Here is a 10274-nt window from a genome sequence, read left to right as displayed (position 1 = left end):
TTGCTCAACTAGTTGCAAAATTGGGCAGAAAAAATTGTGTTTACCCTAATTTCGCATTTAGTAGAGGAAGCGTCGCATATAATGCAATGGCATATCAAAACTTTGACACGGTTTTTGCAATTGGCACGCACCATGACTCAAATAACTTTTAACATTTTCGCTTGACCATATCTTTACACCCCACAGAGAATATCGAACCCTATGGATAGAATTGTTGTTATATTTTGTGCCGGCAGGAAATGTAGAAGGAGACACCTCTGACCCCATAAAGAATTTATATTCTTGATCAGCGTAAATAGCCGAGATGTTATAGCCGTGTCTGCTCTTCTTTCTGTCCGTCCGTATAACACCTAGATCTCAGAAACTATGAGAGTAAAAGATATAATTTTTTTGACATCATATGTTTGCACGCAGATTAACTTTGTTGCCTACTTCCGCTCCCTCAATTCGACAAAAATTAAAGAACAAACGTAAAGCTAATCTCGAATTGTGGTACATACAATAATAACTACTGTATTTAGGATTTCCAATTTAATTGCGAAGAATATAAAAAGTAAAAGTTATTCAGGAAATTATTTTGTATTGATAATAAACGCATACTTACGACGAGTCTTGCAGCAAAGCAAAGAAAACAGCAATTTAATTATAACAGACGTATATAAATGATTATAAAATCTTTCAAACAAAACAGTAAAAGTTTCCAGCCATACATTAGGTTAGGTTAGAGAAGTGCCGATGTGGGCTTTGAGAACTTACCATCATAAGTAAACAATTTGAGATTCACCGAGAAGGTTTTTGAGAATTTACCGTTCAATTCAAATTTGAAAATAAATAGTAAAAATTACATTGCAAAAGGAAATTGCTGAGGAGACTTCTTAGCATTTTCAGTTAGTCAGTGAATGAGGCCACAGAATATTATCTGGATGCACGAACAAGAAACTCAATGTTAGGTCTAAAGGCTCTTAATGAGACATCTATAATACAAGTAATTGTAATGGAGTATACGATAATCAAAGAAGTCCCTGATAAGTGATTGTCCTCGTAATCGTTTTTATGATGATGATATATGAGTGTATTATATTATATCTTATAGATGTTGTGGTTTGTCACTTTCAATGAGGATGATGCGATTAATCAATGAGAAATATCTAGTTTTCTTTCTCTATTCAGTAAAAATTGGTTTATAATGCACCGTCGCATTTTGGTTTTTGTATCAATCGTTGACCGATATATAGTGTACTTTTATTATAATATTTCATTTTACCAATAACAAGTTTTTTTCTTTTGTTAATCCAATTATTTTGGTGCAAACGTTGCTCTTGACCAATCCCTGCGCCTGTTATACTATATGTTTAAGTTAAGGACTCAAAACAGGCAATGTAAAAAGATGACAACGGCATCTCGCTTATATGAAGAAAGAACTCAAAGAAAATTAAAAATAATACTTTCTGAAATGGACGCAAAACAATTATAATCAAATTTGAGGAAATTTGCCTTCATAAGCGTACATCTAGCTAAATTATTTTTATTTTCAACTATTTTTACAGGATTGTGTAAATTCATAGAAAAAAAATAAAATTAAAAAAAAAATACCTTAGTAGCTACCATAGTATTGCTAATATTCTTCAAACTTATATATACACAATATGTAATCCAAGTAAAAAGTAGTTTTTCTTATGTTTTCTCATTGTTTTTGATCTTTTTTGTTTGGTTTTTTTCATTTTTCATTTTCGTGTCAAATATTACGGTTATTATAGAAAGGTATTATTTATTTTGTTGGGAGGCGGGTGGGGAGGGGAAGGTTTTTGGGAAAGCTTAAAAAAAAACGTATATATTGTTTTGTTTGTATGCGTGAGATAATGCCACTTTCAGAACTTACTCGTAACGTTTCGAATACACACTAAAAACAAATTATCACTTTTCTAAAAGTTTATTTGTATTAGTTTACTTTTCTTATAACAAGCACAGGGAACTGGAGTTTCTTTTTTGTTTCGTTTTGCTTTGTTTGTGTTTTCATAGTAAATGGATTTAAGGATATACTGTTATCGACAACTAAAAATATATGTATGTTATAATCTACACGTCTATGAATATCATCTCGGTGGCGAGTTGTTCTCTGGCAAAACAAAAAATGATTCAAAAAAAAAAAGTATTATGAAAATAATATCTGTACATACATTTGAGGTATATAACGTGACCATCGTTCGATCGATCAGGTGTGCGGTATATGTTAATAAAGCATCGACCTTTATAATGGCGATAATCAATTTGCATACGATGTTATTCACCCCGTCTCTTTCTCTCTTGCACTCTGTCTCTCTCCATCTCACCCTGTCGCTATGTAACTTTCTCTATCGTATGTGTGTCACGCCATATTTTATCTAATGTGTACCCGCTAGTTTATATGGTATTAGGAAGTCTCTCGTTTTATATTTATATTATTCCAGATCTCGCTCGATACATACATACATATATGTATATGCGTATATACATATATACATACATATCGAAGTAAGCCTGCATCATCAAGAGCTTTTGTCATTCGCGTATAATCAATATGAAAAAAGCATGATTTACTCTATATCGTATATACATATATATACATACATATATGTGAGTGTACATATGTTGTGTGTTGAGTGTGTGGTTGTCACTGAGTTAACTGGCCGTCTGCACAAAAGGATCAAGGATATAACCAATCCAATCCAATCTAATCCTCTCAAGCACCGGCAAATACTTTGCTAGTGTACAGTGCACAATATCGCGGCGTTACTGAAGAATCGCTTTGAATCAGCTCTTATTATTAGTTTACGATTTTAATAATACTTCAATATATGTGTTATATGTACATGGCCAAGACCACAACAGGCGTGCGTCAATGTCCGTCTCGTTATTGTTTTTCATGTTCTTTTTCTTTTTCATTTGTTTTTCCATGCTTCTTCTTCTTTATAATAGTGCGTACTCGAATATCTTTTAACAGCCTAAACATACATTGTCATCATATTCATAATACATCTGGGGAATCTGTAATCTAATAGGTTCCGTCGTTCCTTCTTCCGGCTACCCGAGCGAATTATCGCATCGATCTAACATCCAATTTTGGTTTTATGTATTTACACAGAGAAAACTACATAAATTAAACGCCAAAAGCTATTTAATTTATTTTAGGAAATTCCTACCAAAAAAAAAAAAAGAAAAAAACCTTGCGTCAATTATAATACAAAAAAAATCCAATTCAAATGGGGCTCAGGGAATGCAATTATTATGATGATGGGGGATCAGATGAGAATATAGTATATATAAATTGTATATTTAATTTACTTTCACGATATTGATTAAAAGATGTTTTTGTTATTCATGTTTAAATGCTGACAGTATATCGATTGAGATAATTTAGTATTACTTTTATGTATTCTGAAATAATATGATAAATACATATTCAATTATGTATATATATTTGTTACTGTATAGTTTTATGTACGTCTGTGTGTTTGTGTGTGTGTATGCATGTATTTATATATATACATAATTATGTAGAGAGATATCACCCGCCACTGAGTTAAGTATTTGAAATTATCACGCTTCAATTGAGTAGTGGTTTTTTTTTTTTGCAACTCAAGTGAGTAAACGCATCGTTATTTAGGTTTTCTTTTCATTATTGGTGAATCATCTCACTTTAATAAATGGGAAATATGTACCAATATACGTAATATGTATGTATGCATATATACACATATGTTTTTCGTAGGTTAAGTGTGGTAGCTTTTGTTGATGTTCTTCTTCTTCATCTTCATCTTATTTGTTGTTGATTTTGCTGAGAATGACATGATGATGTGAGGATCGATCTCTTTCAACTTTGATCTCGATCTTTTTTATGTTTTTTGCTTTTTTTGTTTGTTTTGATTTATAAAATAATTCGTTTTCTTAGTGTTTTAGGAGAAACTTATGATTGAAGCACAAAAATAAGATTTGCCGACAGATGAATGTCATTTTAATCTAACGATATACTTATTACTATTATAGTATTCTTAAAATAAAACTTATAAAAGGTTTCTTTGTGATTTTCTCCTTCAGTAATTCATGGAAATTTGATTACTTATTATTAAAAAAAAAAATTAATATAATTAATTTCATATATATATATCTATAAATATATATACGCGCGTGTATATATAAATATACATACATATATACATATATATACATGCATACACACACACACATATATATACATATACATATACATATATCTATCTATATATCCAACACACATTAGTTAACCTGATAATAGATCAACCAACAATTATTATGATTCCTTCTTGTGTTCGTGATGACCAACGATAGGTTATAAATAGTGAAGAGTATTTTACTGCTAAACCTATTGATTCTCGTCATCATCACCGTCACCATCATCGTCATCATGCTGCTCATCCAGCTGCTGGTGCTGTTGTTGGGCAGCAGCTGCTAATAACGCCGCTTTCTGCACTGCTTGTGCTTGCGCCTGCAGCGACGCTTGCATCGAGGGTGCTGACATGGCAATTTTCCCGCTTGTCTTGTACTCGGTCATTTCCTAAAATATTCCCCAAATATTAATACAACACTCATTCAATAGTTGTGGATGTCTCATTCTTTTCTTACCCGTTCATATCGTGCCTTGTCACGCTCTGCCATCGACTCGTACTTTTGCTTGACCTCTGGATCGACGTCCGACCATTTGCGGCCCAGCTCTTTGGCAATATCGCCAACGCCGAATTCGGGATTAAGAGCCTTAACCTTATTTCTTTCATCATTGCAGAACCAGAAGAACGCAGACCTAATTGAAAAGACAAAATGCAAATGGAAATTAATACATTATGCATGGGAGCTTGAATGATGATGATAAATGCAAATATACATATATAGGGAAAGGGTAAGGGTAGGGGGTGGAGAAATCATAATTGAAAAATGTTAATGTTAGTAGAGATTTTGCTACGAACTCACAATGAACGTTTAGGCGCATTGGGGTCCTTGATTTGTTTTCTTTTCTTCCCGCGACCCACAACCGCACCCTTGGGCGGCACATAGTTTTGCATTTCCTGTTCGTATCGCTGCTTGTCTTTTTCAGCCATTTCGTGGAAGCGTTTCTTCTCCTTGTCAACCATTGTCTGGCAAAACAAATTAAAAGCGTTTTAAAAGAGAAGTCCATTAACTGTTAATATCGATTGCATCACTTACCTTCCATCGTTCAGCGCATTTTCGCGAGAATTCGGCGAATATCACCGTCTCATCGGGATGCTTCTTTTTGTGCTCCTCTCTGCAAGTTTGTACAAAATATGCGTAGGCGGTCATTCGACCTCTGGGTTTCGCATCAGCTTTTCCTCTGACCATTGGGCTCTGCAAAACACAAATAGATGAATAGGACTTGCATTAAAAAGTTGTCCCAACTAAGTAAGAAAAGCGAGCAAAACTTACGGCTGAGTTGATGACATTTTGTTGCTGTTGCTGTTGTTGCATCTGTTGCTGCTGCTGTTGTTGCTGCTGCTGTTGCTGTTGTTGCTGCTGTTGTTGCTGCTGCTGTTGCTGTTGTTGCTGCTGCTGCAATTGGGCAGCTGTGTTGGCATCCACTTGGCCCTGATTGGCAGCCGAATACCACCATTGGGAGCCGGGCACCGCTGCAGCGGCGGCGGCTTGTGCCATATTTAGACGGTAATCGTAGCCGGTGGTTGCCGCATTCGAGGTGGCAACAACTTGGGCCATTGTCGTGGCTGGATTGGGGAAACTGCTGGCCATTTTGTATGTGAATAGCTGTTGGCCAACGCCGGCGGTGGTGTTGGAGCTATTTTGATGCGCCTGCTGTTGATTCTGCTGGACAACTACTTGATGCTGTTGCAACTGTTGCTGTTGTACTGCAGCCGCTTGTTGTTGTTGCTGCGCAGCCAGTTGCTGCTGATAGTGTTGAATTGTTTGCTGATCAATAGTTTGTTGTTGGGGTTTGTTGTTGTTGTTATGATTGTGTTTGTATATATATGTTTATGTTTATGTAGATGTAGATGTATATATTTATACATACGTAGGTATGTGATCCAGTGTGAGGCCAAAACAAGAGCGTTAGAGAGAGAGAGAGAGAGAGAGAGAGAGAGAGAAAGAGAAAGGGAGAGATGAAAAGGAATGGATTCTCCGCGTTGGCATCACACTGAATCAGATATTTCATGTATTGGGCATGCAAAAATCCATTTTGAATAACACATGATCAGCATTGTGATCGATAACATCGACTACCCAAAAAAGCTATCCTGACTAACGCATATTTCCATTTCGATTTAAATGTCGAGTAAAGAAGGCTCGCTCATCATTTGAATGGGTATTTATAATACACAATTGAAAGACAACAACTACGATCTCTAATAATGATCTGACGATATCTCTCTCGATAATCGTTATAGAAAAAAGGTGATCAACCCAGAAAAAAAAACCCAGGAACAAAACTGACCTGGCAAGACAAGCACATACAAATGCATTTATATATTGGCGTGCCTAATTAATCAACGAAAGTAATCGCAATTAAGAATTGTCTACGTAACGTGCACGAAAAAATAAAGAGAGAAGAGAGGCAAAAAGATCATACAAAATCAGCAACATTGGCGTTTGGCGCCAAAAACGATCAACTCTCGCCTGCTGTATTTGTTTGTGTGCGTCACGCTCACTTGCCTCACACATGCACACACACACACACACGTACGTAGCGTGCATATGGAAAGTATTCAGTGAATACGCGCATGAAAAAAAAATGGTTGGAGTAACAACAACAAATTCGCGAATGGAACATGTTTCATTTCTCAATTGTTCCATTCAGATTTATCAATATACCAACCAACCACGCTGCGTTTCTTATTAGCAATTCTTGCGTTCACAGTATGTAAACAAGTTGTTACGCATATTTATGTACATATGCACAAACATACATGCGAGCATGTGCATAAAGCTATCAGAGAGTGTATGTATGTGTGCAATAATAAAGTATAAACAAAAACAATGCATTGTTTTGTTAGAGCGCGAGGCATCGTCGTCAGCTGTTTGCCGATTTCGATTTTTCATTGAAACGCACAGCAACAACTGGAACTGCTGGGGATGGGGTTCGGTTTCTTTTTTCAATAAAAGTCACGTTTATATAGAAAAAGAAAAGAGCAGGTTCACACCAGACGCGGTTCGTGTTCGTGAACCAGTTTATCGACTCTTCTCTTTTATGCTCTTTATGCCAGGGGTGGCTAAGCTATTCATGTACAATAAAATACAAAGGCAACACTGGTCAAACATATGAATGTTTGTATGTGTAAATATATGTACAGGCCATGTACACATGTAGAATATCCCCAAAATAAAATGAAATGGTCAATTATGATGTAAATATATCTGCTTGTATGTACGTGCTGCGTACACTTGTAGAAATACTATGTACATGCATAACTAAAAACAAAATGGTTGTACAGCGGGAAAGAGCAAGAGAGAAGAGAGAGCGAACGAGAACTGACAAAGCATTTCGAGTTTACACACAATCGCACACACATAGTAGTAGTTGTCTGCTTATAGCGAGACACACACACACACACACACAACCACACAAAGAGAATTCGCATGGGGCAGACGTACATATGTATGTACATTTCTTTATATGCATACACACAAACATATGTATGTAAGTATGAATACAACTATATACATACAGGCAATTTCAGATTACGCAAGCCTCGTCAACTTTTCATAGATATGTATGAATATACATAAGTAGTTACATACATGTGTATGTATGAATGTATGTACGTGCCATATGCATATGGATGTACACATACACACATAGCCTAGCGTTGTTTGTGTAGCATTTGAAAATATCAAGGCACATGTCATTTCCAATTTTATATTGTTAAATATACACACAATTGAAGGTATGAAAACATACATACATATGTGCATACATACGTTCGCTGTATGCCATTTTGGCTGTGTTCTAAATTAACAGCATGCGTATGTAAACATCGCAGCAGCAACTAAATAAAATAAAAAATGGCGACCATAGATGCGCACGCAAAATACAAAATTTGCTTGTATGTGTGTGTGTGTATTGTCTTTACGGCGTCGCTGTTCGACTACGTGCAAAAGCATACATACATAAGTTTGTGTGTGTTTGTGTTTGCATGTTCATGTATTTAGTTTCTTGGCAAAATGCTCATATGCTGAGAACACACACACACACACACACACATACATGAATGTACAATGTATGTTTGTATGCAGTAAGATTCCAGCTTGGCCATTGTAAAATTTCCATACTCTATGCGTATGCGTTTCAGTCTCACATGTATTTTTATACATACTCATATGTGTGCGTGTGTTTGAATGTTTATATGTGTGCATGTGTATATAACAAATGGAAGTAGTGCGTGTATTTGCCAATTTTATTTGTTGTTGGCGGGAAAAATGCAAAACTAAAATCAACCAAAAGAAACAAAAACACCATACCTACATATGTATGTAGGTTTCTCAATATATATGTTTGTCTGTATGTATGTGAATGTTTGTATATATTTCTGTATGTATGTATGTAACTATGAATGTTTGTATGTATGTGCAGTTAAGCTTACCTGTATTTGATGAAAGTGTTCCATGGTTTTAGCCGATTTCTGATCTCCTTTAGCGGATTGGAAGGGGGTGGTGGTGTTGGCGGAGGAGGTGAAGGGGATTCAATCAGTTGTAGTTAAAGAGTTCAACTTTGTTAAATGTTTCTGTTCCTCTGTTCTGCTTCTTGCACTGCACACACACTCACACACACGCAAACACAAACACACACCACAATGGGGATAAAATAAGTGTTGCAAGCGAGTTTCCAACTAGCATTCGTTTTTCCTTTTTGTTTTTTGTATTCTCTATGTATGCATGTATATGTATGTTGTCGTATGTACGTTCTTCTATTGATTATTGTACATACAGATGATGTACAAAGGAACAAAACGGAGTCACGATATAACTTTATTTTTTCTGTTTTTCGTTTTTTTTTTTGTTTAATGTTTCCGATTCTTACGACAAATTACAGCGTAACAGCGAACGTAACGCAACACAACGCAACGCGAATCGTTTTTGTAGAAGTGTTTTGTGCGGTTGTTGTTGTTATTGTTGTTGGCTGTTTGTTTTTAGTTAGTAAAAAATAAACAAACGAGGCAACGCAACGCAGCAGCTTGTGCTTTATTGCAGGGCACAAGAGTGTGTAAATGTGTTTTTGTTGGTAGCATACAATATCAATGCGGAAAGAAAAGATGAGGTTCGCGCGCCGCTCGCTTGATTGAAAACACACACAGAGAGAGTACCAACAACGAATGCAAAGGCTATTGAATTGAATAGCCGTCTCTGCCGTACTGTGCTTCATAGCCACAGCCACGGTTCGGTTGCCTGGCTAGCGCCAGCGACTTCTGTATGCGTTGCCTGCGCGAGTGTGTGCAATCCGTGTGAGTCCCTCTCGCCCGTGTGTGTGAGAGAGCGTGAAGCGAGAGAGTAAAAACGGGCTAAAATGAGTAAATGATGGCGGCGGGCGGCATGCTGCTCTCATAGTGTACGCGTACACTGTACAGTTTTACTGAGCGCACTTTCTCTCCTGCTTGGTTTTCGGTATTGCTGCTGCTGAGTGTTCAGTGTGCTTAGCGAGAGCGTTTGTCTGTCTGTATCTGTGAGTGTGTGCGTGTATACACGTGGTGGAGGGAAACACAGGCCTTATAACATTTTTGGCTTATTACTTTTTATACAAAAGTTTACACACACACACTCGCACATACGTACATATATATGTGCATACATTCTTGTTTATATGTACGTAGGCATGTGTAGTGTCTGTATAACTAGATGTACATACTTTTTGTTTTTCTTATTACTATAATTTTAAATGTGTGAACACATCCTTATGTACATTTCCACATTCATACATTTCTGCACGTCTTGTACCTAAAACTTATAAACTTTCCATACAACATTCAAATAAGACAGAGGCGTACATATGTACATATGCACATACATATGTATGTATGTACATATGTCCGTACATACATGTTTACATACATATGTACGTTGTATATGTACATGCAGATGTAGATGCACACATATGTACATATGTATTTACTTATTGTCAATTGTATGTACACGCAAATGACCGTTGTGTCTGCACGTACATACTTATGTACATATGTATGTATGTATGTATGTACGGGTACTGCACATCAAAATGTACATACACAAGTTTTGTTTATATGTATGCA

General features: G+C 36.1%; 1 protein-coding gene across 3 annotated transcripts; it reads right to left on the bottom strand.

Annotated features, from left to right (window-relative positions):
• Window positions 1-1687: 1687 nt before the first annotated feature.
• LOC117578334 (high mobility group protein DSP1) lies at window positions 1688-9367 on the bottom strand. 3 transcript variants are annotated; one of them, XM_034263799.2, is made up of 6 exons: window positions 8616-9367; window positions 5452-5946; window positions 5215-5373; window positions 4981-5144; window positions 4639-4813; window positions 1688-4570 (listed from the first exon to the last, which is right to left on the bottom strand). In XM_034263799.2, the coding sequence occupies exons 1-6, from the start codon at window positions 8637-8639 to the stop codon at window positions 4379-4381; spliced, it is 1209 nt and encodes a 402-aa protein (XP_034119690.1). In that variant the 5' UTR covers window positions 8640-9367; the 3' UTR covers window positions 1688-4378. The 3 variants fall into 3 exon arrangements, with proteins under 3 accessions (XP_034119690.1, XP_034119691.1, XP_034119692.1); XM_034263800.2 differs by having other exon boundaries at window positions 5452-5925; XM_034263801.2 differs by having other exon boundaries at window positions 5452-5922.
• Between the last annotated feature and the right edge of the window lie 907 nt (window positions 9368-10274).

Source organism: Drosophila albomicans, chromosome X, assembly GCF_009650485.2.
Source record: "Drosophila albomicans strain 15112-1751.03 chromosome X, ASM965048v2, whole genome shotgun sequence".
Taxonomy (NCBI): domain Eukaryota; kingdom Metazoa; phylum Arthropoda; class Insecta; order Diptera; family Drosophilidae; genus Drosophila; species Drosophila albomicans.
This window is presented reverse-complemented; position numbering and strand designations above follow the sequence as displayed.

Bases quoted from the DNA above. Each gene is read 5' to 3' on its own strand.
- LOC117578334 (XM_034263799.2), bottom strand. From the start codon at position 8,639: ATGGAACACTTTCATCAAATACAG. The intron at 5,374-5,451 runs GTAAGTTTTGCT...TGTGTTTTGCAG, and splicing joins AAAATGTCATCAACTCAGCC to AGCCCAATGGTCAGAGGAAA. The intron at 5,145-5,214 runs GTAAGTGATGCA...TTGTTTTGCCAG, and splicing joins AATGCGCTGAACGATGGAAG to ACAATGGTTGACAAGGAGAA.